Source organism: Ornithorhynchus anatinus, chromosome 20 (genome assembly GCF_004115215.2).
Source record: "Ornithorhynchus anatinus isolate Pmale09 chromosome 20, mOrnAna1.pri.v4, whole genome shotgun sequence".
Taxonomy (NCBI): Eukaryota; Metazoa; Chordata; class Mammalia; order Monotremata; family Ornithorhynchidae; genus Ornithorhynchus; species Ornithorhynchus anatinus.
The window spans coordinates 29576198-29603618 of NC_041747.1; the positions used below are offsets into that span (position 1 = coordinate 29576198).

The 27421-nt window shown below is 55.8% G+C and overlaps 1 protein-coding gene across 3 annotated transcripts; it reads left to right on the top strand.

The window, feature by feature from the left end:
• The first annotated feature begins 1879 nt into the window (after positions 1–1879).
• Positions 1880–25598, top strand: PAK1 (p21 (RAC1) activated kinase 1). Of its 3 annotated transcripts, none has more exons than XM_029048365.1 (15): positions 1880–1996; positions 10467–10677; positions 13299–13399; positions 13647–13794; positions 15122–15159; positions 15659–15799; positions 16283–16457; positions 17147–17210; positions 19802–19850; positions 20061–20173; positions 20686–20803; positions 21655–21754; positions 23379–23575; positions 24077–24214; positions 25212–25598. In XM_029048365.1, exons 2-15 carry the CDS (start codon positions 10488–10490, stop codon positions 25296–25298), a joined length of 1659 nt encoding a protein of 552 aa, XP_028904198.1. In that variant the 5' UTR covers positions 1880–1996; positions 10467–10487; the 3' UTR covers positions 25299–25598. The 3 variants fall into 3 exon arrangements, with proteins under 3 accessions (XP_028904198.1, XP_028904200.1, XP_028904199.1); XM_029048367.1 differs by lacking the exon at positions 1880–1996 and adding an exon at positions 4438–4578; XM_029048366.1 differs by lacking the exon at positions 1880–1996 and adding an exon at positions 7816–7969.
• Positions 25599–27421: the final 1823 nt, after the last annotated feature.

Here is a 27421-nt window from a genome sequence, read left to right on the forward strand (position 1 = left end):
TTTTTTCCCACTGATGTAACACAGCATATGGTTTTGCTGTCAAAGTGCCGTGACTGGATTCTGAGGCTGCACCACAAGATCTGGTCTCCACGGGAGACCGGATGGGAAGATGGAGAAAGGAAGAGCAGCGGGAGGGATGTAGGTGTCCAGCTCGGTGCCTCACGGGCACCCCTCACGGCGCTCTGCACGCAGCCCACACTCCGCAAAGCCCCCTGCACCCAGTGGGCTCGAGTCCATTGGGTCATTGTTCATTCATTCATTCATCTGAACGCTTACTGTGTGCAGAGGACTGTACTAAGCATTTGGGAGAGTACTGAATCCAATGGGAACATGAGTCATGATCTACTGAAGAGATTCTGCAGGGCAGGCCGCATGCTGGGCCTGGAAGTGCTGGACAGATAAACCAATGGGTATTCAAATATTGCCGGTAATTTAGGGTGTCTACCAGCCCTCCCTCCCGGCCTACACTGCCCAGAGAGTCACAGTGGCTCACTAACTTCAGCTCCAAGATTCTCCTGATCCTCTCTCTGCCGTCCCTTCTACCGGGTTCAAGCCGGCAGCGGGAGAGGGGGTAAATAAACGCCTTTGGGTTCAGGTACCCTTTCCAGCCGCCTCCTGTTCGGCCCGGACCCCCACGCCCCGTCCCGGTTGAAAACTGGGAGCTCCGCCTTGGCGGTGACAGTGCCTTTTGGCTTCTGAGCGTGGCGTTTCCCCCCTCGCACAGACCAGGAAACTAGGTGTGATGGCTGGAGTAACTGCAAGCCTCTCTGCATTTCCGGTTTCTGTTTCTTCACCCTTTTGCTACCCCCCAGCTGTCATGGTGTGGGTGCTAGGACGTCCCGACTTCATCTCCAGAGTCAGTTTTTTTAAATGGTATTTATTAAGTACTTACAGTGTGCCGGACACTGTACTAAGAGCTGAGGTAGATACAAGATAATCAGGATGGACACAGTCCACATCCCACGTGGGGCTCACGGTACTATCCCCCATTTTACTCCTGATATAACTGAGGCACTGAGGAGTTAAGCGACTTGCCCAAGGTCACAAGGTGACATAGCTAGGATCAGAACCCAGGTTCTTCCGATTCCCAGGCCCGTCCTCTATCCGCTAGGCCACGGCTTCTCTGGGACACGATACTAACCCCCCAGCTAAGCCTCCCTGCACGGAGCAGGCACCCAGCCCGGCGCTCTACCCACAGTGACCGCCCAGTACAGTGCCCTCCACGCAGTGGGTGCCCAGGACCGGTTTCTGCCTCCAGTGATGCCCAGAACAAACCGCCACACCCAGTGCCGGCTGCCCACCGTGGGTCCTCAGTTCTGCACAGAGTGGGCGCGCTCTGCAAACAATGGGCCACGATGCCGGTGAACCAGTGAGATTCCTTCCAGCCCTGTGGGGGAGACGGTAGCCATGGCGATGCTTTGGCTCTGGCTTCTGCGGGGGGCGGGGGGGATGCGGGTTTTGGGGGGCCGGGAGCCTTCGGGAGTGAGGATGGGGATGAGGGGGCACGGCCCCAGCTGAGACCCCCCACCAGATGATGAAGAGTGGGGAAATAGAGATAACAGTTTGCATTTAAATGGTCAGGGGGAGGACTCAGGCAGACCCTCCCTCACCTCCTACGGCCCCAATCGGGTGGGGCCTGGGGGATGCAGCCCCCCCCCCCGTTATTTCCATGCAGATTTTGATGTCTACACCCGTCCCCCCACGCCCCTGTTCCTCTCTTGGCCATCTGCTTTCCCCTAGGGCGGGGGGCAGTAGGGGCTGGAGGAGGAGGGATGGGGAGGGGGAAGGAGGGAAGGGAGATGATAGGCGAGGGGAGGGGGAGGCGGCTCAGCTGACTCCCCGCAGCTCCCAAACCCCAGATCGTATTTCAGCGTCTCGTTGGTGTCCGGGGTCGGGTGGGGTGGGGGGTGCGGCTTTGTTCCTCGTTGGGCCCGTCGAGGTTTTGCCGCCGGTGCCCCCCAAACTGGGGGGCGATCACCGGCCCGGAGCCGAGGAGGTAGGTGCCGGGAGGGGAGGGGGCTGCAGGCTGGGGGAGGGAAGGGAAGGGGGCACCATTGCCTGGGAGGCAGGGGGATGGACCAGATGACCCCGGGCCGTTAGCCGGGCCCCAGGGAGGCCGGGCCGGGGTCGGGGGGTGGTCGCTGTCTTCTGCGGGCCCCTGCTAGGCGGCAGGGGGCTGGACTAGTTGGACGTTGCTTCCAGATTGGGAACTCCCGGTCAGGACGCGGTGGCCTCCGCCTGTCCCGGGACCCCATCCCTGGATGACTGGGGGAAGCAGCCTGGCTTAGTGGTAGGACCCCGGACTGGGGAGTCAGAGGACGTGGGTTCGAATCCCGCCTCTGCCACTTGTCTGCTGGGCAAGCCACTTCACTTCTCGGGCCCCAGTTCCCTCATCTGGAAAATGGGAATGAAAACTGTGAGCCCCTAGTAGGACCACCTGATTCCCTTCTATCTATCCCAGCGCTTAGAACAGTGCTTGGACAGTGCTTAACAAATACCATAATAATAATCCCCCCCTTCCACCCACTCCCTTTCTGCCGACTCTGGGTTCCCTCTCAATAATAATTGTGGGATTTCTTCACTGCTGACTTTGTTCCACTTACTGTTCTAAGAACTGGGTTACTGACAATGAGGATAATTGTTGTATCCGTTAAGTGCTTCCTCTATGCTAAGCACTGTTCCAAGCACTGGGGTAGACAGAAGCTAATCAAGTCGGATACAGTCCCTGTCCCACCCGGGGTTTACCATCTAAGGGGGAGGGAGAATGGGTATTTAATCTCCACTGAAAAATGAGGAACCCGGAGGCACAGAGAAATCAAGTGACTCACCCATGGTCACCCAGCAGGCAAGTGGCAGTTAGGATTAAAACTCAGGTTTCTTGACTCCCAGGCCTGGCCCCTTTCCACTAGTCCAGGCTGTTCTTCAGCTGTCATACTGTCCCTTCCTCCCTCTCGGCAACCAACTGTCTGTTTATTAGGGGTCCGCGCGCATTTAATATTCAGATCAGCACTCACGGTCATTACCGTTGTGCATTTGTCAGTTCAGTTTCTCATTCTCAACTCAAACTCTTCCACTGAGAGTTGTTCAGCATGTTACCCGAGTGCCCAGTACAGTGTCCTGGGTGCAGTAGGTACTCAGTCCATAGTCATGATTTTGACTCGATTCTAAGCTTTGTCCATTTTCTGTAGCAGTTTTCCTAGATGTACACATTAGGTGAGAATTCAGCTGGGGGTCAGAGGTGACAAAGCCCTGGGGAACTGGTAGCCTCTCTGGGCTCTATAGGGGTGGCTGTTTGGACAAATTCCTCGAGGACCAGACTCCTTGAGATCTTGAACCAAACAGGTCCAAGCCTAGTGCCTCCCAGTCCTGTGACAGAGCTCCTTCCTCAGCTGCCTCTAGAATCCCCCAGGTCCAGGAAGTAGCTCCCCTTCTGCCACCTCACTAAAAATCCCAGCTTTGGACCTCGCTCTAGAATCGCAGTCCCCTCGTCCCCCATCTTCCCCACACCAGTGACACATATGCAGTGTGGATGAGTGGAAAGGACAGCGATCCAGAAGTTAGGACACCCGGGGACCAATCAGTCTCTGCTCTGGGCAGATCACTTAACCTCTATGGGCCTCATTTTCCTCACCTGTAAAATAGGGATTATTATCTTGATGATGTACTGCACTTGTTAAAGGCTAACTTTGTGAAGAGCACTGTACTGAGTGCTGGGGAAAGGAACAAAGTACTTTCTGCCACCCCCCTCCAGTGGATCGGGGCTTTGTTCGGCAATGGAGTCTTGGGGAGGTGGACCCCGGAGGGACAGGATTTCCAGGCTGCTTGGCTAAAGGGTGAACTTCTTCCCTGTCCTCGCTCCAGTGGATAAAAATCCCCACCATATCTCACCTCAGAAGGTGGTTGTGAGGATCAAATGAGATCACTAGTGTGAAAGCTCTTTGGGCCGGACAGACTCAAGGTTTATTATTTATCTTATTATTGTAGGGCTGGGGGAAATCCTCTAGCCCTGTGAGACTTGTAGTCCCAGAGCTAGAGAACGGAGCAGCCTGAATGTTCTAAGCCCCGAACCCGAGTCCCGGTGTTCTGGGTGCCAGGCTGGCCTGGGTCCGCCTCTGGGGACTTGGACCCTCGGCTGACCGTGAATAGATTCCCTCCCGCGAAGAGAAGGGTCCTGGGGTCCCACAAAAGCCGAGGATGCATGCTCGCTCCCCTGGAGCAGGAATAGTTCCACCCCCGGCTGGGGTGTCTCTGGCACTTCGTCCTCTGCCCTTCTGTCCCAAGCCTCCTTCTGCCTTCTCCCTTTCCCTTCTCTGGGGGGAAAGTCCACCGTAAAATTATTGCAACCTCACCCGGCTGGCGGCCCCTCCCAGCTGGTTTCCGTCTCTCCGCCCATCTCTGGGAATGTGCGGACTGGCAGGGAGCGTCCACACTTTCCCACGGGGTGGACAGAAGGAAACCGGCCCGGGGTGTCCGAGGGCATAATTTTTGCTTCGACATTCCTGCCGTGTCTCAGGGAGAGCTGTGGTTAAGGGGTGGGCAGGTGCAGCACTCGGGACAAGCCCAAAGCAGCAAGACCAGGTGAGTGGGGCCCGGCTGAGAAAGGAGTGAATGTGTGTATGTGAGGGGGTGGCATAGGTGGGCAGGGATGGCCTGGGGCCATGGCCACCAGATGCTTTGGCCGTGGATTGCCATGTATCAGCGGACCGAACACCGAGCTGTCCTGGATCCCAGAGGTTGTGGTCCCCTGGAAGGATGCAAAGGTGGGGTCTGGCAGCCCCGACCACACAGTGGCCCTGACTACAGAGCCAAACCGGGGAAAGGGCAGCAAGCGACACCAACCTGCCGGTGACTGAGGAGGGGCCGCGGGGTGTCCGCCGGGGCATAAGGAGCTTGGGTAGTGGCACAGAGGACCCTTATACCTCACCCGGCCCAGAGTTCTAGAGGAAGTGATGGGGCAGGGCTCGGGAGGGGTGGGCAGACTGCAAAGAGTTACTGGCTTCAACCCAATTTGGGGTCTTTTCAGCCCCAGTCGGTCAGTTGGTCATTCTTATTTATAGAGCCTTACTGTGAGCACTGTATTAAGTGCTTGGGAGAGAATGATATAACAGTGAACAGACACATTCCCTGCCTACGGTGAGCTAGAGTTTAGAAGGGCAAACAGATAATAATATAAATAAATTACAGGTAAGTACGTAAGTGCTGTGAGGTTGGGGGCGGGTTGAAGGAAGGGAGCAAGTTAGGGTGATGCAGAAGGGAGTGGAAAAAGGGGAAATGAGGGTTTAGTCAGGAAGGCCTCTTGGAAGAGATGTACCTTTCAATACGGCTCTGAAGGTGGGGAGAGTCACTGTCTATCAGATACGAGGAGTGAGGGCGTTCCCGGACAGAGGCAGGACATGGGCGGGAGGTCTTGGCAAGACAGACGAGATCGAGATACAGTGTGCAGGTTGGCATTTCGAGGAGCGAAGTGAGCAGCCTGGGTTGTAGTAGAGCAGCGAGGTGAGGTCGGAGGGGGCGAGGTGATGGAGGGCTTTAAAGCAGATGGTGAGGAGTTTCTGTAAGGAGCCCCACTGAGAAACTCTCAGTTCTGGCCAGGGACCCAGGGAGAGCGAGGCTCCAGACCAGCTCAGGGAGCTGGAAGGGTGGCTCTGGGGAAGGCCGACCCCCACGGAAATGGCACCTGTGGCTACTGGCTTTCCCCCGGCTGGCTAGAGCACAGCAGGTTCCCACCACTGCCTCCGGAATCCATCCCAAAGATCACTGGCTGCCAACGCAATTGACTTGGAAAACAGCCTATAATATCATCAACAATAACGACGGAGCACATGGAGAAGCAGCATGGCGTAGAGGATAGAGGACGAGCCTGGGAGTCAGAAGGTCAAGGGTTCTAATCCTGACTTTGCCACCTGTCCGCTGTGTGGACTTCACTTCTCTGTGCCTCAGTTACCTCATTGGAAAATGGGGAATGAGATTCTGAGCCCCATGTGGGACAGGGACTGTGTCCAATCTGATTTCATTGCATCCACCTCAGCGCCTGACACATAGTAAATGCTTAAAAAATTCCACAGTTATTATTACAGCATGCAGAAGGCTGTACTGAGTGCCTGCTGTATGCAGAGCACTGTACTGAGCTCCAACATTCATTCAATTCAGTTGTATTTACTGAGTGCTTACTTTGAGCAGAGCACTGTACTGAGCCCTTGGGAGAGAACAATATAACAATAAATAGACACATTTCCTGCCCACAATGAGCTACTGGGCTGGGTGCCTCCAGTGTACCGAGTGCTCAGAAGCAGTTAACAAAAGTCAAAGACAGAATCTCTGCCCTCGAAGACCTTACAGTCAAATGGGGAAGACCCATTACCTGGCACAAAATAAATTCCAAGAGGAAGACTGCAGAAAGAAATGATAAAAACAGGGAGGCCGAGAAACAAAGCCAGGTAGAGTGATAGCTGCACGAGCTCTAAGGTGGTGGAGGGGTTGAACCCCCAACCCGGCCCTCTGCGTCCTCTGCCCTCCTTGCGGGCCAGGAACTTGTTCGGAGTTGGAAGTATCACCAGTCTCTCCAACTTGCCCTAGCAACTTTGAAGCCACAACCGCCACCACCGACAGTTCCTTCTTCCTCCCCACCTCTCCTCCTCTTCCTGGCCCACCTCCCCACTCTCCCCCAGCCCCAGGATAGAAAAGCAGCGTGGCTTAATGAAAAGAGCCCGGGCTTCGGAGTCGGAGGACTCTAATTCCGGCTCTGCTGCTTGTTTGCTGTGTGATCTTGGGCAAGCCACTTAGCTTCTCTGGGCCTCAGTTACCTCACCTGTAAAATGGGGATGAAGACTGTGAGCCCCACGTGGGACAACCCGATTACCTTGTATCTACTCCAGTGCTTGGCACATAGCAAGTGCTTAACAAATACCACTGGTATAATTATTATTATTGGGTTCTCTGAACTGTGGGAACCTGGGCAAGCTGGCGTGACCTCTCCCGACCCCCTAGGGGTGGGTTTTGCTGTTTCGGGGGAGGCCTGGGGTTCAGTTCTGGTGCCGGGGACCCCTCCCCCCGCCCCCTTCTTTCCTGGGGAAAAGAGAAGAAACCAGTGTGCGGTTTCCCCTCTCTGGCTCCGCCCCGGCCACCCTCCTCCTGCCAATCCAAATTGAAACCTAAGAGGAGGAGGCAGAGGTGGAGGATGCAGCAGAGGTAGGGGGAACAGAGAGCAAGAGAGAGAGACAGTGGGGAGGGGGCGTGGGGAGGAGCACGGGGGAAAAGGGGGCAGAAAGAGGGGGACTGGGTGAGGGGGTGAGGGAGGAGGGGAGAGGGAGGCAGAGGGGGTGACGGAAAGAGGAGGGAGGCAGGCGAGAGGGATCAGAGTGGGAAGACAGAAGGGAGGAGGGAGGCAGAGAAGAGGGATCAGAGTGGGAAGACAGAAGAGAGGAGGGAAGCAGAGAAGAGGGATCAGAGTGGGAAGGGAGGAGGGAGGCAGGGGAGAGGAAGGCAGAGAGGGGAGACTGAAGGGAGGAGGGAAGCAGAGAAGAGGGATCAGAGTGGGAAGGGAGGAGGGAGGCAGGGGAAAGGGAGGCAGAGGGGGGAGACTGCAGGGAGGAGGGCAGCAGGGGAGAGGGAAGCAGAGAGGGGAGGGAGGAGGGAAGCAGGGGAGAGGGAGGCAGAGAGGAGAGACAGAAGGAAGAGGGACCAGAGTGGGAAGACAGAAGGGAAGAGGGAAGCAGGGGAGAGAGTCAGAGAGGGGAGACAGAAGGGAAGAGGGAGGCAGGGGAGGGGGATCAGAGTGGGGAGACAGAAGGGAGGAGAGAGAGACGGGGAGGGCAGGAAGGAGGGGAGGGGGACCTGGAGGGCCGGTAGGACCGATAGAGGGGCAGGGAGCAGCATCTGTCAGTGGGGCCTGCTGGATCGGGCCCTCGATTATCCCTGAGGGACACCGCAGCCCAGGGGAGCTGAGTCTGGGCGAGCGGCGCCGGGCCAGGTAAAGGGGTCGGGTAGCCCTGGGCGTGACACTCCAAAACGTGGGCCCATCTGGGGTCTGGTGGCTCCAGACCCTTGAGTGCGTGAGCTGGGGGGATGGGAGGTCCGGGGGACCCTCTTCAGGGCCAGTGTCCAGGGTGGGGAGGAGGGTGGGGGACAAATCCGGGGGCGAGCCCTATGGGGAACTGCTTGAGGCCGGGCCAACCTGTTGCACAATGCCACTTCCTGAGGCCCAGACTTACCTCGCCCACTACCTTCGAGGCTGAGCGGCCGTTTGGACGTTGGATGTTTGGCCTACTTTACTTTTCCTCCGATGGATCTAAAGCCATCCATTAGGCCCTGAGGATGGGGTTGGAGGTAGGGGCTGACCACAGTTAGCGCCACTGGGGTCGGAGGGAGACCGCTCGGGTTCACGTTTATCCTAGCACAGGAAATAGGTTCTCCCCACAGATGGGGCTCTGGGGCTCGCGGGCAGAGGGGTCTGGGGCCGGCAGGAAACACACCATCAATAGATCCAGAGCGGCGAGATGCCCGTCAGCTTGCCAGCGTGAACCGCCTGGCGCTTCTTCAAGAGAGAAGCCAGATTCCCATGGCAGGGACCCCTCACAGGTCCTAGACTGCCATTTCCTGGGGTTTGTCTCACTCCCCAGAGCACCATCCCAGGAGGGACTGTGTGCAACCCAATTTTCTTGTATCCACCCCAGCACTTAATGCAGTGCCTGGCACATAGTAAGCGCTTAACAAATACCATAAGTATTATTAACAGGGGAGAGTTTCTGCCTGGTGGAGCTGGGGGAAGGCAGGGCAGAGAATAATAATAATGATAATAATAATAATAATTGTGGTATTTGTTAAGGGCTTACTATGTGCCAGGCACTGTACTAAGTGCTGGGGTAGATACAAGGTAATGGGGTTGGAGAAAGGCAGTGCTTTCTTTCTCTCCCAGGGAGAGGGCCCATCTGTTCCGTCCCCCGCCTTGTCCCATCAGCGAGTGGACTCTGGCCCTTTCCGACCGGCTTCTGGCCACCGTCTCCAGGCAACAGTCTCCGGCTGTTCGGTCTCCACCAGTGACCGACAGTGAGAAATTCATCCTCACACAACCTCACGCACTTCTTCCCTTGGGCTCGTTTCCCACTCCATCCAGGAAGTCTTCCCTGACAAGGTCCCAGCACCCCAGGGGGCCTCCACTTTACCTCAACCCAACCGCTCGAGTACCTCATTCCGACCCTGAGCACTCACGCTCCTAAGGATGGTTTGATCCTCTGGTCTGTTTGCACACTCAATTATTTATTCACCTGATTCACCCGGATTACATTCACTTCCGGCTTTAATTCTCTCCTCCCGGTTCCACTCTATGAAAACAGCTTATGTCGGTGTCTCTCCCACATTAGACTGCAAGCTGTTTGAAGGCAGGGACCCACAACCCACCTCCTCCCCATGCCTCGCTTTCGTCCTTCTCATCTTGGATCCCTTGCTGGCATCCTCCCTCCTGCCTGGAACTCCCTTCCCCTTCATATTCAACAGAACACCACTCTCCCCATCTTCAGAGCCTTAGTAAAATCGCATCTCCAGGAATCCTCTGACTAATCCCTTATCTCCTGAGCCTACTTTCCCTCTCTACCTGTGTCTCTACCCCCTAAGCAATTTTTTAATGGTATTTCTTAGGTGCTTACTATGTGCCAGCACTATACTAAGCTAGTGAGAGAAGGAGCATGGCCAGTGACAAGAACATGGGCCTGGGAGTCAGAGGACATGGGTTTTAATCCCAGCTCCGCCACTTGTCTGCTGTGACCTTGGGCAAGTCACTTCACTTCTCTGTGCCTCAGTTACTTCAACTATAAAATGGGGATTAAGACTGAGCCCCACAATTAAGACTGAGCCCCACATGGGACAACCTGATTACCTTGTACCTACCCCGGCGCTTAGAACAGTGCTCAGCATCTAGTAAGCACTTAACAAATACCATTGTTGTTATTATTATTATTATTACTGGGGTAAATACAAGGAAATTTGGTCAGACATAGTCCCTGTCCCAAAAAGGGCTCACGGTCTTAATCCTCATTTTAATCCTCTCCATCCTTGACTCCCTCAGTGACCTAGCATGGACTGTTCAACCTCTCTGACTCCCCTCTGCATCTCCAACTCTCCCATAGTGGCCCAGCATGGACCATCCAACCTCCCTGACTCTCCCCCATTGATCCGGTGTGGACCATTAAATCTCTCCTCCTCATCCCTTACTCTCCACCAGTGTCCCAGCAAAGACCATCCAACTGCCCTGACTCTCCCCTAGTGACCCAGCATGGACCATCCAACCCCCGGCCCCGACTCTCCCTCTGTGTGGACCCTCCAACCCCTGCCTCTCCCAGCCTAGCTCACAGACCTATTGCCCCCTAATCCCTGTGAATCTCTGCTCCTCCTGCCCCTCCCTTGCTTAGTTAACTGTGATGTGATTACTTGCGAGTGAGTTTGACACCCCTAATTGTGTTTCTCTCACTCAGGAGCCGCCGTCTGTGTCAAAGATGTCCAGCAACGGCGTGGAAACCCAGGACAAGCCCCCAGCCCCTCCCATGAGAAACACCAGCACGATGATCGGCACGGGCGGAAAAGAGGCCGGAGCCCCGAACCACGGCTCCAAACCTTTGCCACCGAACCCCGAGGAGAAGAAGAAGCGAGATCGATTCTACCGCTCCATCCTGCCCGGCGACAAAGGTAGGGAACTGCTTCCTCTCGCATCTCGCTGGACCTGGTTGCTGGGAGACGGGCTGGTGGAGGCGAAGGATGGGAGCCAGTCCACTGCTCTCCTCTCCCTCCCTCCCTTCCGGCTCTCCTCAGTTTCTCCTAGAGCTGTTTCGGCCACTCCGATGCTCTCTCGCTGACCAAGGGGATTTCTTTGGCCCATTTCCCTTGGCCGCGGATGAGCTTTGGACCACAGGAGTCGTTAGTTTATCGAGTCCCCACCATGAGAAACACTCGAAGCTGTGGGGGGGTCGGCAATGGCTGTGAGGACAGCTTTGTTTGTCGACATTTATCTTGGTTACGGTGTTTATTTAGCCCTTACTCTGGGTCAAGCACTGTGCAAGAGCCAAGGTAGATACAGGTCCATCAGTCAGATGCAGTTCCCTGCCTCCCATGGGATTCACGCTTGAGAAGCCTAGTGGATATAGCCCGGGCCAGGGAGTCAGAAGGATCTGGTTTCTAATCCCGGCTATGCCACTTGCCGGCTGTGTGAGCTTGGGCAAGTCACTTAGTTTCTCTGTGCCTCAGTTACTCCTCTGTAAAATGGGAATCGACATGGTGAGCCCCTTGTGGGACATGGATTGGGTCCAACCTGATTAGTTTCTATCTACCCCAGCACTTAGCACAGTGCCTGACAAATAGTAAGCTCTTAAATGCCGTTAAGAAAAATAGGAGATGTAGGACCAGCGAGATGAAGGGACTTGGCTAGGGTCACACAGAAGGCCAGAGGCAGAGCTGGACCTGGAACCCGGGTCTTCTGATTCCCAGCCCCAGACTCTTTCTGTAAAGTCTTGCTGCCTCTAGTATCTACTTCAAAGACGAGGTTAGGACACTGTTAGAAATGCATGCAGCTACAAAATTCATTAGGAATCAAAGTACCGCATTGCATTTTCCACTCCCTGATTTATGCTTAATCCTCTTCCCAAGCTGCACTTTCAGACTACTCAAGAGAGATAAGCAGCATCTTTCTTTCAGGGATTTCTCAAGTGAATTTGGTGAAGCCAGCCTAGCCCAGCCCAGGAATGGGGGAGGCCAGATTGGGTTTAAAGGACTGAGGGGAATATGGCGGTGCAGTTATAGTGTTTCTTAAATAGCATAACTAACTACTCACTCAGCTCACCAACCAACATCCCAACCAATGAACCAGCTAACCAACCACCCAGCCCGACAGCCTCTACCCTACCTGTTCCTTTCAGAATTTGGGACTTTGTGACTGGTGTCTGGCTCTGGGGTGGTGCTGCTCCATTTTCTTTGGAATATGTGAACCTCGCCTCTGTGGCAAAAAAAAAGAAAGGGACACTCAGAACCAGCACAAAGTTTAACAAAGTTAATTTTAAAACCGGCCAGTGTCACCGAATTAGGAACTGTTTGTTGCCCTACATCAGTTGAGATGTGTTTTTCTCCCCCCGTGACTTGAGGTGTGAACCTCCCTCCTCCTCAATTAACAGTGAATTTCTATAGTTACCCTGGCACTTCCCCCGCTTCCCTTCTCCTGGAACAGTGAGGAAGAAATCATAAGCGAGGTAGGGGGAGGACTGGGGCCAGAATGTGGATGTGTGTGTGTGTGGGTGCAGGGCCAGGATTTGAAGGAAAACTGCAGGTGGTTGTGACACTTTCCCCTCCCAAGGAGGCGGACAGCTTGCAGCCTCTGCGGAGAGGGACATTCCCGCTGCCCTTTGAGGGCAGACGAGAGTCCATCGGACCGTCGCTTTGCACTGCAATTGAATTGTGCCATGCGAAACCCCCAGAGGTGCCGCCTTGATCTGCTGCTGGACTCTGGTCTCTGGGGGAATGATTCTTTCCTCTCTGTTAATGCAGCAGACAGTAGCACCGCCCCCCCACAGAGATGACAGCCCCCCGATAACTGCTCCCAGAATACCCCATGCCAACAGACGCGGCCCCTCGAATGCCCAACAGATGACAGCCCCCAATTATTCCTAGAATACTCTGTGCCCCCCAAGATGGCAGCCCCCAACAACTGCCCCCGTCAGACGACAGCCCCCAATAACTGCTCCCAGAATATCTCGTGCCCCACAGTACATGGCAGCCCTCTGCCACGACTGCCCCGACAGACAACCACAGTAATTGCTCCCAGAATACTCCATGCCCCCTGAGATGGCTGTCAGCCCCTCCAAAATGCATCCGGGCTGCCCACCCCAGACAACAGCCACTCATGACAGCCCTAACAGGTGGCAGCCCCCCATGACTGCCCCTGATGGGAGCCTCCCACTAACTGCTCCATTATGCCCACTGTCCTCCCAAAGACTGCAGCCCTCCTCAACTACTTCACCAGAAAGCAGCCCCTCATACCCCACATCCCCCCATAATGCAGCAGCCCCCAATAACTGCCCCCAACACACCCCCATGCACCCCCGAGAGGCAGCAGCCCCCATCTCCCAACCCCACAAGCTCTCCAATCTGGCCAGTCTCCGGCAGCACCGGTCCATCTTCTGGGCTGACCGGGTGCCCCTCACCTGGCAGTTAAACTGAGATGAAGCCCAGGCATGAGGGTCTGGGGACCCACCCAAAGGGGTGCTGAGGGAGGGGGCTCCACTGGGCCTCGGCAAGACTGCCTTTCCCCCCTTCCTTTTCAGCAAACAAAAAGAAAGAGAAGGAGCGGCCAGAGATCTCCCTCCCTTCCGATTTTGAGCACACGATTCACGTTGGCTTCGATGCTGTTACCGGGGAGTTCACCGTGAGTCCTGGTGGGCCGGGGATCCGGGGAGGGGAACAGAGATGAAGGAAGAGGGTCAAGGTTCTCTGGGGGTGGGATCTGAGGGCAAGGATGGGCTGGACAGGAGGGCTGAAGACCATTAGCTTGAGGTCCTGCAGACAGGGTATCACTTCCCGTGAGACATTATTCTGATTAGCCCAGAGAGTGGGCTTGGAGCTGCCCATCCCTGACAGCGGCCCCACCCAACCCACCTCTTGCCCACCCCCAGGGAATGCCAGAGCAGTGGGCTCGTCTGCTCCAGACCTCAAACATCACCAAGTTAGAGCAGAAGAAGAATCCCCAGGCGGTGCTGGATGTGCTGGAATTCTACAATGCCAAGAAAGCCTCCAACAGCCAGAAATATATGAGCTTCACAGGTGTGGGCGCAGCGGCGTGGCAGGCTGGGCACGGGGGGCGGCGGCATAGCAGGCAACAGGGGTTTGGCATGGATTTGAAACTGGATGGGGAAGGTGGCCAGCAGGCTGTCCTGGATGCCTACTATGTGCAGACCACTATACTAGACTACTACTGTGTCCACTAAAGCACTTGGGAGAGTACAACAGAGTTAGTAGGTATACACAGTCCCTGCCCTCAAGAAGCCTACAGCCTAGCAGGAGAGACAGACCCTAAAATAAATCACAGATAGGAAGGAAGGAAGGAAGGAAGGAAGGAAGGAAGGAAGGAAGGAAGGAAGGAAGGAAGGAAGGAAGGAAGGAAGGAAGGAAGGAAGGAAGGAAGGAAGGAAGGAAGGAAGGGAAAGGGGATGTGAATAAGAGTCAGTAATTAATAGGATGTTACGTATGCATATGAGCATCATGGGATACCCTGAGTACACGAGTTGTGTAGGTGGTTCCGAAGAACTGACGGGCTCCACTTCTGATTAGCTCACCCTCTCATATTTATCTCCTCTCTCTCATCTCTAAGCCCCAGCTCAAACTCTCTGTTCCTCTCCAGCTCACCTACTCACTGTGCCTCATTCTTGTCTCCCTGCATCCGATCTCTGGCTCATGCCACACCCCCTCCCTTCCACCTGGACTTCCTTTCCCCACAGACCACAGCCTTCCCCAGTTTCAGAGCCCTCTGGAAATCCCACCTCCTCCAGGAGGCCTCCCCCAATTAATCTAATCTCCCCCACCCTCCATCTCCTGATTGCCGCCCCTGCACCAACTTGAGCACATAAGTATTCATTCATTCAGTCAGTCATTTATTGAGCGCTAACTGTGTGCACAGCACTGTACTACATGCTTGGGAAAATACAAAACAGCAATAAAGAGTGACAATCCCTGCCCACAACGAGCTCACAGTCTCACAACCTACCATTGCACTTACATACCTCCATTTTACTCTGCTACTTCCTCCTGCTTGTAATTTATTTTACTGTCTCCCACTTGATCGTAAGCTTCTCGAAGGCAGGGATCTTGTTTACTAACTCTACTGTACTCTCCAAAGAGCTTAGCACAGTGCTCCACACAGATTAAACACTCCATAAATATCACGGATGGATTGAGTGGGTATGTGTATGCATGCTTGTGAGAGTGTATCTAGATATCTGTGGTTGGAAATGTTTAGCCGTGAGGGCGGACAAATGTGCACTTGTGCAGGTGTGTGACTGCACGCTGTGAGTTGGGCTCCAAGTCCCGGGGCGGCACCGACTGTTTGGGAGCCACTTGGGGACCCAGTGTCTGTCTTCTTGCCCCCTCCCAGATAAGTCCGCAGAGGAATACAGCTCTTCAAGCTCCCTGGTACGTCTCGCGGGTCCGGCGGGAAGGGGGGGGACAGGTGGGATGTGGGGTTGAAGGGTGCAAGATTTTTTTGTAGGGGGAAAGGAGGTTAGTACAGCCCTTCCAGGTCCCTGGTACACCTCGGGGACTTCCAAGGATCGGCGGGAGATGGGGGTTGGGGAGAAGAGTACAGCTCTTCCACCTCCCTGGTATGTTTTGTGGGACTGGTGGGGAGAGAGGGGGGTACAGGGGTGACCAGCAGGAGATGGGGTAGGAGGAGAGAAGTACAGCTCTTCCAGCTCCCTGGTTCATCTCGGGCAGCTGGGGACCTCAGTGGTGACCAGTGAGAGATGGGTGGGGGGAGGAGTACAGTTCTTCCAGCTCCCTGGTACATCCTAGGGAACTGACAGGGTGATCCTAGCCCCGTGCTCTTTCCACTAGGCCATACTGCCTCCATGATCTGCAGCCTCGGGCCACCGGAACCCCAACTTAAGACTGGTCCAACTTTCCTTCCCACCAGAATGTAAAGAACATGTCCGAGACACCAACCATCCCCGCCGTGTCAGAGGACGAGGATGACGAGGAAGAGGATGAGGACGACGAGGACGACAACGCGATGCCCCCTCCAGTGATAGCCCCTCGCCCGGAGCACACCAAATCCGTGAGTGCCCGGGTTTGCCTTTCCACCCTCTACTTGCCCAGGAGATCAGGGCGGGCACCCCAAGGGAAGAAGCATTCAGCATTTCTGGCTCTCCCACATTTCCACACACACTACTCCAGGCTAGGGTGGCCACATATCTGGTCAGTCAGTCTTGCTGTGGAAGCTCGCCCTGTCTGGACCAGATTCAGCCTGTGGGGGTTGGGGGATTGGGGTTTTCACTTTGCTCAGGAGAGGTGTCTGTATCCAGGGGACCTTGGGGGGTGAGGGGGAAGGGGTCTGGGGTTCCCCAGGGGCACGGGCTCAGTTGGGGCACCATCAGACAGACTTCAGGAAAATTGTGCACGTGATATCGGCACCATATGTTGCATTCCTGGCATCATGCATGGCCGGCATGGGCATCTGGGTGCCCGGACGCACCAGGGCCCACCTGTCTCATGCCCTCGATCAGCCCGGTTCTGACCCGTTCTCCCCACCCATGACCAGATGTACACCCGGTCCGTGATCGAGCCTCTCCCCGTTTCCCCGACCTCGGAGGTGCCCCCTTCCCCAGTCTCGCCCTCCGAGGTGCCCTCGCCTACTCCCGAAACCCTGGCTCACAGCGCCGACAAGCCGAAGAAGAAGCCCAAGATGTCAGATGAGGAGATCTTGGAGAAACTGAGTAAGTTCTCTGGGACTTGTGTTCCTGACTCTGGGTGCAGTGACCCCAAAAGAGCAGAGCTCATGGGACTTCGGGAGCCTCAGGAAAAGTTGAAAGTGCAGATAAGCCAAAGGCTCCTCTTTGCCATCACTCTCAGGGGTTCCTCCGAGGAAACCCTCCCTCAGAGCGTAAGCTCGTTGTGGGCAGGGAATGTGTTTGTTGTATTCTCTCCCAAGGGCTTAGTACAGTGCCCTGCACACAGAAAGTGCTCAATAAATACGATTGATTGATTATTGAACAAGGAAGATGGCAGGCCCTCCTCTTTCCTCCCCTATCGGGAGGGCCCAGGGGGCTGCAGAGGAAGCAGGAGGAGGAAGGGAATGGGGTGGGCAAGGAAGATTAAAATAAATAGCAAGGATCAGAGTGAAGAGTAAATACTAGTGACCAGTAAATATTGGTGCAAATAGTAGGAATACTAGTAATTGTGGTATTTGATAAGTGCTTACTATGTGCCAAGCACTGGGGCAAATATAGTCAGTCCCTGTCCTTTGAGGGGCTCACAGAGTAAAGGAGAACAGGTGTTTTATTCCCATTTTTCAGAGGAGGAAACTGATAGAGTTTGGTATGGATCAGGGTGACTAGGGCATCCCGGTGCCTGGGGTGTTGGCAAGGGAAAGAAAACAAGGGTTCAACATCTTTCTCTTCTGCAGGGAGCATTGTGAGTGTGGGAGACCCCAAAAAGAAGTACATGAACTTTGAGAAGATCGGACAAGGGTGAGTAGGGCTGCTTTTCCCCTCTGCAGGAGAGATGGTTTTTATTTTTCCCTCCTGGAATCAGTTCTCACAACAAACCCTTTTCCCTCCCTCCACTCAATTCTTCCCCTGCCGCCCTCCCTCCCGCCTCACCCCGGCCCTGCCCCCCCATAGGCGTGAGTTACGGGGGACCCTTGGGACTTGGGGTGATGATATTTAATAGAAAGTATATATCATTAGCCGGCCAGAGAGATGGAGAGCTAAACTTAGCTCTGGGGAGAGGGAACCAGTCATTTGCTGAGCATCAGTCCAGCCTGCCAGATTCCACGTTTCCCTTCTACCCAACCCCGTCCCTGGTGAATGGCTCAACCTCACGCTGAAGATGGGGGAGGAGAGACCACACACCAAGACCCCAGGATTCTTACATCAGCTCCAAGAGGTGGCCCCCGGGCCGGCCCTTTGGCCCACCGACCTGGACAGTGGGAGGCACCATGTGCTGGTCACCCTCTTGGACACCCCCTCTCATGGTTAGGACCATCCCAAATGCCTAATTATCCCCTCTCCAACTTTCTCCCAGTGATTCAGCACAGACCATCCAACCCCTCTGACTCTCCCCTCTCCACCCCTGAATTGCCCCCACAGAGCCAGCAAGGACCCTCCAAACCCCCTCAACTGTTCCCTCTCCATCCCAACTCTCCCTCCAATCCACCATCCCCGACCTTCCCTTCTTGAACCCACTGGTATTTTTATTCTCCACAATGTCCTGTTGAGAACAAATTCTTATAAATCCTCACCCTGGGGAGCGGCCGGGGGAGGGAGGATTTCCTACCGTTGGTTGGTTTGAATCTGCCACCTTCCAGCTCCAGTGAGGAGGCGGGGAAAAAGCAGTTCTGGGCTCACCCTGCCCACCCCCGGGACCCACGATCTCCCCCTTGCCAAAGCAGGACTGTTTCAGAGGTGACAGAGGAATGAGTGTCAGCCTGTTTGCTTCTTCCCCACCCTATTTCCAGCTCTGATGTGTGACCTCAGGCGAGCCACTTTATCTCTTCTGCGCCTCAGTTTTGACATCTATGAAACGGGGAGATAAATATTTGTCTGTCCCTAGTTCCCAACAATAAAATGAGATCACCGCTTTGAAATGTAAAAAGCACCATATGAACGCATTACTAACTTTATTTTGATCGTACCATTTGCTACCGTGGGAAACCAAAATGCTCCACATTCTTGGAAGCCTCTCTGGCCTGCCCTGGGTCCCCTGAGTTACCCTCATTGGCCCCAACCTGACCATCTGGCCTTCTCCAGCCACTTCTCCTGGTCTCTGTCGGGTGCCCCCCCGATCATCCCAACTAACTGGGCCTGCGGCCCTTTCAACTCGGGGACGATGCAGGGCATCAGCCCGAATGAGGCTCGGTTGCCTCTAGCAGGTGTCCAACCAGGGTCACCTGGTGGCCTGAGCTGAGGGTTTTGTTGCCCCGGGCCTGCCTTCTGTCACCCCAATCTTATCTGGATGACCGCTGTCCAGATCTGGGGCTTGCTACCCCATGGCCTCTAAAGTAGCCAGCCACTTCTTTTCAGGATTTGCCACACACGTCCCCCAAAGGGGTGCCCTCGCACCCCGCTCCACAACAGAATGTTCCCAGAAGCTGTGTCTTTTGTGGAAATTCTCACCTGCAGCCTGATGTCTTCTGGGCTCGTTGCCTGCTGTCTTCAGAGCGGGGCTCACTTCCTTGGAGCGGAGGCCTAAGGGAAGAGCAAGATGAAGTGACATGGTGCTCTGCAGTCTCGTGGAGACTCCTTACCCCAGGACAGTAGAAGTAATAGTATTTATTGAGTGTCTCCTGGTGTACTTTACTGAATGCTTAGGAAGTATTGAATAATGCAGCGGCACTTGTCCTGCCCACAAGGAGTTTCCACTTTAACCTCTGCTGAGGGACCTTGCTCCCTGTGGAAGCAGGGCCAGGCAGGGGGCCCTATAGGAGTCTTGATGGCGTTTGATCTCCCGCAGAGCCAACCGCCTCCTCCCTCTCCTCCTCCTCCTCCGCCAGGAGGGTTCCAAGGGAAACGCTGACTCGGCGAGGGAAAATATGAGCCACCACTGAAAATTCCTGGGGTTTCTCCAGGGCCTGAGAGTTCCCGCTCTGCAGACGAGCGGCAGCAGACGTGTCTCCGTCCCCGAGTTAGCGGGCCCTTGGCATCAGACCCCAAACCCCCACAGAGGCCCCGGGAGAAGACTGTGAGCTGGGGGCTCTGCTTGCTATCATTTCTTGCCCCCAAAGCCCCCACCACCAGTCCACTCTGGCCCTTGGAAATTTCTCCTTCACAACCCCCACCCCTCACTGGGTTATAGGTCTCAGTTTAGGGAAAGATGGATTGGGGGCAGGGGCGAGACTTAGGAGACGGTGATTTGGGAGGAAGCGCCCTCTCGACTGCATCTAAATCAATCAGTCAGAGATATTTATTGAGCGCTTACTGTGTGCAGAGCACTGTACTAAGCGCTTAGAGGAGTACAATATAACATTATAAGAGACACATTCCCTGCCCACCTCGAGACTATAGTCTAGTCTAGTCTAAACATGTGCTTTCTCTCTTGCCTCGGGTCTGGACCCACACAGTGCTTCGGGCACCGTGTACACCGCGGTGGAAGTTGCCACAGGACAGGAGGTGAGTGACGCCTTCAGCCACTCTTCCCATTCACTGGAAACCATTCATGTTCTGCTTCTATAACCTAGGGGTGGGCTCTCCTGTACCTTCTCTTGGAGCCTTCCCCCAAAGCTCTTCCTGATGGTCACATCCCCTCTCTGGTCAAGAACCCCAGCTCACACAGGGCCCTCCAACAAAGTCCCGCTGACCCTCTCTGCTCTCTGCCTGCAGGTGGCCATCAAACAGATGAACCTGCAGCAGCAACCCAAGAAAGAGCTGATCATCAACGAGATTCTGGTTATGAGGGAAAATAAAAACCCCAACATCGTCAACTACCTGAACAGGTCGGTGCCACGGAGGGCGGGACCTCGGCAGGGATCGAGGCTTGCTGTGGACACAGAAAATGATTTTTTGGAGCTGGCCTGGTCCAGAGCCACCGAGTAACTTGGAGGGTGCGGGGGAGTGTGTCTTTTGCTGCTGCTGCCCCCCAAGTGTTCAGGAGTGTGCCGTGCCTCACGTCGACACAGTACATTCCAGTGATGGGCTGACTGACGGAGGCTCCGTAGCACATGAAGGTCTGCCGTTTCATTGTGCTGCATCAAAATCTGCCAACGTAGGGCCTGGCGAGGGTTTGGAAAGAGTCACCTTGGCTCCAGTCCCGGCTCTTCCGGCCAAAGTGGCAGGTGTGGGCTCCACTTGCAGGCTAGGGGCTGGGGTCGGCCTGGTGCCCACAAGGACTGAACCCAATCTGTTTCACACAGACCCCTCTTACTGACACTTCCTTGCACTAACAGACTGTACTGTTTGTTTTCTGGTGTGTGGGGGGGTGCATTTACACGTGTGTGGCTCTCTGCAGCTACCTTGTGGGAGAAGAACTGTGGGTGGTCATGGAGTACCTGGCCGGAGGCTCCCTGACAGACGTGGTGACGGAGACCTGCATGGATGAAGGGCAGATAGCCGCGGTGTGCCGGGAGGTAGGAGAACCTCCGGGCGAGTGGTCCGGAGCCCCCCACACCCTCTGCCAGGGCCCCCTGTCCCTGCTTCACTCCTCCCAGAAACCCTGCTAAGCTTCCTCCGAGCACGAAAGGGCCAGTCAGGGGCTGGGTCCCACATTAGACCCTTCCCAGCAGCTGACACCCTTATGCCACCATCCTGTTTCCAACCCCCCAACTTCCAGGGAGCTCCTCAGGGTCTCACATGCCCCCAAACCTCAGCCCCACGCATACTGGGTGGACCGTCTCTCACATCACTGGGGAACGGGGGCCAAGGTCCCACCGAGATCCAGGCCAGACTAGCCCCACCCAGGTCCCCTGGAGTACCCACTGGTTCCAATTCACTAGTACCCATGGGACCACCAAAGGTCATATCGTCCAGCCCTCTGCCCTGAGGCCTGACGGTGCTTCCCTGAGCTTGTCGGGTGAGTGGAAAGAGGCTGGGGATGAGCATGCTATCGCCCTCCCCAATCACCCCTTGCCCTGGGGACTGCCACGAGCAGTTCTTCCAGCTTCCTCATCTACCCCCCAGGATGGGGTCTATCGGGTCAGGCCAGCCTCCCAAGGGGCCCAGGGTGCCCAGCCTGCCAAGGCTCCCACCCCGGCCACCAGAAGTCCCAGCTGGAGTTTAACTGTAGCCTTCCGGGGCCTCCCTGGCGCCAGTAAGCTGGGGAGTTTGACTGAGGACATCCTCCGCGTGGTCAACGTGGTGGGCACGGCTCAGCCGCCCGTGGGCAGGGTAAGGAGGAGGGCCCCCCACAGCCACCGCTTCAGACTGGAGGGTGGCAGATGGAAAGCCGGTCTGTGGCTTCCGCTTCTCCCCCGTCCCTCAGTGCCTTCAGGCCCTGGAGTTCTTGCATTCGAACCAAGTCATCCACCGAGACATCAAGAGTGACAACATCCTGCTCGGGACCGACGGCTCCGTCAAGCTCAGTAAGTGGCGGGCGGGGGCTGCGGCATGGGCTCCCGTCCAGACCGGCGAGCCCTGAGATGCGGGGGTCCGCTGAACCGCAGCGCCGCCTGCGCCCCTTCCCGTCTCCGTGCCCCTGGGGGGATAGGTGGCGATCGCTATTCCAAACAAGCAGAGGTCACCAGACCCTTCAGGAGCATTTCCCGGGCCCGCTGAGCACCGGGCACTGTGTCGGACACTTGAGGGAGTACAGTGGGAACGAGACACACTGTCCCCCCCCTCAAGGTGCTTACAGTCTGATGGAGGAATCGGACAGACAGCAGTCAGGCAGAATTGATTTTGAAACCATGAGGGCACAGGTGGGGCACGGGCAACTCCCAGTTTCACCACTGAGGACCAGAGCCCCTGCTTGGCTCCAAACTCCCAGTTTCACCACTGAGGACCAGAGCCCCTGCTTGGCTCCAAACTCCCAGTTTCACCACTGAGGACCAGAGCCCCTGCTTGGCTCCAAACTCCCAGTTTCACCACTGAGGACCAGAGCCCCTGCTTGGCTCCAAGGAGTTGACTTCTGCTGGGCACCACCACACCTCACTCCGCATAACCAGCTTCCCATGCCCAGTTCTGTCCACTCCACTCCTTCCTGCCCTGCCCCTCACACTCTGCTTCACTGCCCTGCCTCTGTCACCTCCATCATCTGAGCCTAGGCTGGTGGCCTAAGAGCCATTGTTTTGAAAAGTCTGGAGCGGGGGGGAAGCTGGAGCGAGGACGTAGGGAGCGATTCTTTGCAGTGGGGTGTGAGATGGGATTCTTAGACTTAGACCAAGCTATCGGCTGATGGGTCAGAACATCCTGAAGATGCCAAAGTGCCAGAGGGCTGCCCTCCGACAGAGTTTGGCCCTCGGACAAAGTCTTTTCTAAACCACAGAGAGGAGAAGCAGCATGACCTAGTGGAAAGATCATAGGTCTGGGGGCCAGGAGACCTGGCTTCTAATCCCTGTTCCGCCGCTCACTTGCTGGGTGACCTTGGGCAAGTCACTTAAATTCCCTGGGCCTCAGTTTCCTCATCAGTAAAATGAGGATTAAATTCCCGTTCTCCTTAATAACAATTATTATTATTATTATTATGGCATGTGTTAAGCGCTTACCATGAGCCAAGCACTGGGGTAAATACAAGGTAATCGGGTTGTCCCACGTGGGGTTCACAGTCTTTATCCCCATTTTACAGGTGAGGTGACTGAGGCACAGAGAAGTTAGGTGGATTGTCCAAGGACACACAGCAGACAAGTGGCGGAGGCGGGATTAGAACCCACCTCCTCTTACTCCCAAGCCCATGGTCTTGCCACTAAGCCACGCTGCTTCTCTCCTTCCCCATTAGACCGTGAGAGCCCCGTGTGGGACACAGACTACACCGGCCTGATTATCTTGTATTCATCCCAGCACTGAGCACAGTATTTAGTACATAGTAAACGCTTGGCAAATACCACTATCATCATCATCCATGGGCTCATTCCAGTGCTCCTCGCCACAGCCGGGCAAAATGGGGGAGGGGCCTGGGAGGGGCATGGCTTTTCTCGGCGATGGGCTCTTCTTCTGGGTGTGACCAAGGGGTCCGCTCAGACCGCCTCTCCCTCTCCCCGCCCCCCGCAGCCGACTTCGGCTTCTGTGCTCAGATCACCCCCGAGCAGAGCAAGCGCAGCACCATGGTGGGGACGCCTTACTGGATGGCCCCCGAAGTGGTGACTCGGAAAGCCTACGGGCCCAAGGTGGACATCTGGTCCCTGGGCATCATGGCCATTGAGATGGTGGAGGGAGAGCCCCCGTACCTCAACGAGAACCCCCTGAGGGTAAGTTTTCCCCCCTCCGCCGGAGCCACACCTGGGGTATCGTCGCTTCCCCCCGGCCCCTGGTTAGGGTCACGGTTGAGGGGGTCTCACGGGAGAAAGCTTGGCCGGAGAGGGCTCCCCTGATCTCCTGGGTCTGGGCCAGACCGGGCTCACTGTGGGGCTGTCAGGTGGAGGGGCTGGGGGGCCGGGACTGGACACAGTGCCTGGGCCCTGGGAGGGGGCTCAGCGGAGGGTGGTGGCAGAGGGAGGGTGAGAATGGGCAAGGTGGACGTCACTGGCGTTATGCTCTGGGGGGAATATGGGGAGGCTGCACAGTGGGGAGTTTGGGGGGTCACTGGGACCCTGAAGGGTTGGGGGAGCTCAGCCTCCTGGGTTGGGAGAAGGAAAACCACCTCAGGATGAGAGGGGCTCTCTGGGCACTGAGGCTGCTGGGGAGGTTGTAGGGGAGGGCAGGACAGGCAGGGGCCCCCTAACTCTTGACTGGGCCCCGGTCCCGGCCAGGCCCTGTACCTCATCGCCACCAACGGCACGCCGGAGCTGCAGAACCCAGAGAAGCTGAGTCCCATGTTCCAGAACTTCCTCAACTGCTGTCTGGAAATGGACGTGGAGCGGAGAAGCTCCGCTAGAGACCTGCTGCAGGTGAGCCAGGGTTGGGGGGGCTAGAGGGGGCTCTATGGGGGAGGGGCCTCACAGGGTCCCAACCCCATGTATGAATGGTGGGGCCCCGACCTACACCCTTAATACAACGACTACGCCCTTAGTACAACACTTTCCCTGGGCTTTCGGCCGGGGCAGAGACGGGTTAATCGGCTCGGACGCCTTTCCCTCCCGCTCCTTTCGACACGGAGGGAGGGTGCATCAGGAATTAGAAGCGACGTGGCCTAGTGGATAGAGCCCGGGCCTGGGAGTCAGGGACCTGGGTTCTAATCCCAGCTCCACCACTTGTCTGCTGTGTCACCTTGGGAAAGTCACTTCACTTCTCTGTGCCGCATCTGTAAAATGGGGATGAAGACTGTGAGCCCCATGGAGTGTGTCCTAGCCTGGCCAGCTTGGGTCTACTTCAGCGCTTAGGACAGTGCTTAGAATAGTTAGCGCTTAACAAATACCATTAAAAAAAATCACCGCCTTCCTGTGCCCCCACCCAAGCTGGGTCTTGCCTTTCCCCTCCCTCCACTGATGTTTGCTCCTGGGGGGTCTCTGGTCTCCCCCACTGCCCGAGTTCTGATGGTCTGAGCCCCCACCAAGGGGCCCCTCCGAGCGGCACCGGGGGTGGACCTGAGGCCGCCGCAGTCCGATACGTTGATCCATCCTCTAATGTGGCCCAAGAGTTTCTGGGGCATAACTGAGCATCTCTCAGCGTGGCTCAGTGGAAAGAGCCCAGGCTTGGGAGACAGAGGTCATGGGTTTGAATCCCAGCTCTGCCCCTTGTCAGCTGGGTGACTGTGGGCAAGTCACTTCACTTCTCTGGGCCTCAGTTACCTCATTTGTAAAATGGGGATGAAGACTGTGAGCCTCACGTGGAACAACCTGATTACCCTGTATCTACCCCAGCTCTTAGAACAGTGCTCTGCACATAGTAAGCTCTTAACAAATACCAACATTATTATTATTATTATCTCTCTCCTCCCCTCCCCAGCACCAGTTCCTGAAGATCGCCAGACCCCTCTCCAGCCTCACCCCCCTGATCGCCGCCGCCAAGGAGGCCGCCAAGAACAACCACTGAAGCTGGATTCTCCCCCACCCTCATCCCTCCAACCCCCCAGGCTTGGCCACACTCCCAAGCCTCTCCGGCCCATCCTCGGGGGACACTTCAGCCCCCGGTGACCTCTGCCAGCAGCAGAACACACGCGAGACTCGAATTCTGGATAACCGGGGGCGGTGCTAGTTGTTCCACGACCGTGGGTTTACTGATCGGGAAGATGCTGGTCCCCCGTACCCGCCCCATGGTGGAGGACTGAGCCCCCGTCTATCCCAATATAGCACAATAAACTTTATCCCGTGACTGGGATGGTCTGAGCCAGCAGCGATGAGAGGTGTGGCCTGCCTTCCAGATAAAGGAACAGCCCTGGGGAGGTGGAGGAGGGGGCCTCGTGTTTCCGGGCCGGATCCCTGGTGCCCATTTGGCCAGAGGAACAACCGGTCACGAACCCACAGGAAGTGCTGTGGTTCGGCTCCCGCCCTGCCCTGCCCATAGCTACTGGCGAGTTTCCCCGTCAAGATTTCTGCTCTTGGTCTGTGCCCACCCATTCTTCCCCACTCTCGGCGCCACCCTTGCCCCATCTACCAGGCTCCCAGTGCCACCTCCGACTTCCTCCGACTTCCTCCGGCACGGGCAGCTCCAGTCCAGCGGGCTCTGGGCCTAAATAAAATGGATCAAGGCCCTAAATAAAATGCTCGAGCCTGACCGCCCAGGGAGGCGGTTTTCCACAGCCGGGAGAGTCGGGGGCTCCCGTCGACTCGGAAGTCCTAAGGTCCGGCTGAGGTACTGGTCTGGAAGAAAGGGCCCGAGTATGGGAGCTGACCGTCCGGGCTTCACACAGCCTCACCGTGTGGCATGCCGTGGGGGGAGCGGCGGGAGGGAGGGCCGCTCACCCCACTACGGGCCTGTGTGGTTTCCTACACTTCAATCAATCAATCAATGGTATTTATTGAGCGCTTTCTATGTGCAGAGCACAGAACTGAGCTCTTGGGAGAGTATAATACAACAATTAGTCGTCCCGTTCTCTACCGAAAATGGATCAATTCAACTGACACGGCAGTGGGAAGAGGGGGGTGGTGACAACAGTAGCCACCAGGGAAGACGAAAAGGCCCCAAGGAATGACTGTTCCGTGAAGTGGGACTGGTGACCGTCCTCGAAGCAGCGTGGTCTCATGGTTAGAGCATGGGCCTGAGAAGCAGAGGGACCCGGGTGCTAATCCCGACTCCACCACTTGTCTGCTGTGTAACCCTAAGCAAGTCACTTCACCTCTCTGTGCCTCAGTGACCTCATCTGTAAAATGGGGATTAAGACTGTGAGCCCCATGTGGGACATGGACGGTGTCCAATCTCATTACCTCATATATTGAGATTGTGAGCCCCATATGAGATGGGGACTGTGTCTACCCGATGTGCCTGTATCCACCCCAGTGCTTGGTATAGTGTCTGGCAAACGGCACTTAAATACCAAAATTATTATTATTATTATAAATTATTATTATATATCTCACACTTAGTGCAGGGTCTGGCCCAGGGCAAGCGCTTAACAAATACTATTTTAAAAAGTATTTGTAGGGGGTAATAATAATTATGGCATTTGTTAAGCACTTACTATGTGCCAGGAACTGTACGAAGCGCTGGGGCGGATAGAAGCAAATCGGATTGGACAAAGTCCCTGTCCCACGGGGGCCTGTAAGTGCTTACTATGTGCCAAGCACTGTTCTAAGTGCCAGAAGTCTCGGTCCCCATTTTCCAAATGAGAAACTGAGGCCCAGAGAAGTGAAGTGACTTGCCCCAGGTTGACACAATAGACAAGTGGTGAAGGCGAGTAGGGGAGAGGGACAAGGGAGCCAGCCGGAGGGAGCTCTGTGGCATCAGGGAAGGGTCTTCCCAGCACTTGTCCACCCCCTATCACCCCGAAGCTGGCTGATGGCCTAGTCGGTGAGAAGCAGCTTGGTGGCAAGAGCCCGAGTTTGGGAGTCAGAAGGTCATGGGTTCTAATCCCGGCTCCGCCACCTGTCAGCTGTGTGACTTTGGGCAAAGCACTTAACTTCTCGGTGCCTCAGTTCCTTCATCTGGAAAATGGGGATTAAGACTGTGAGCCTCATATGGGACAACCTGATTATTCTGTATCTACCCCAGTGCTTAGA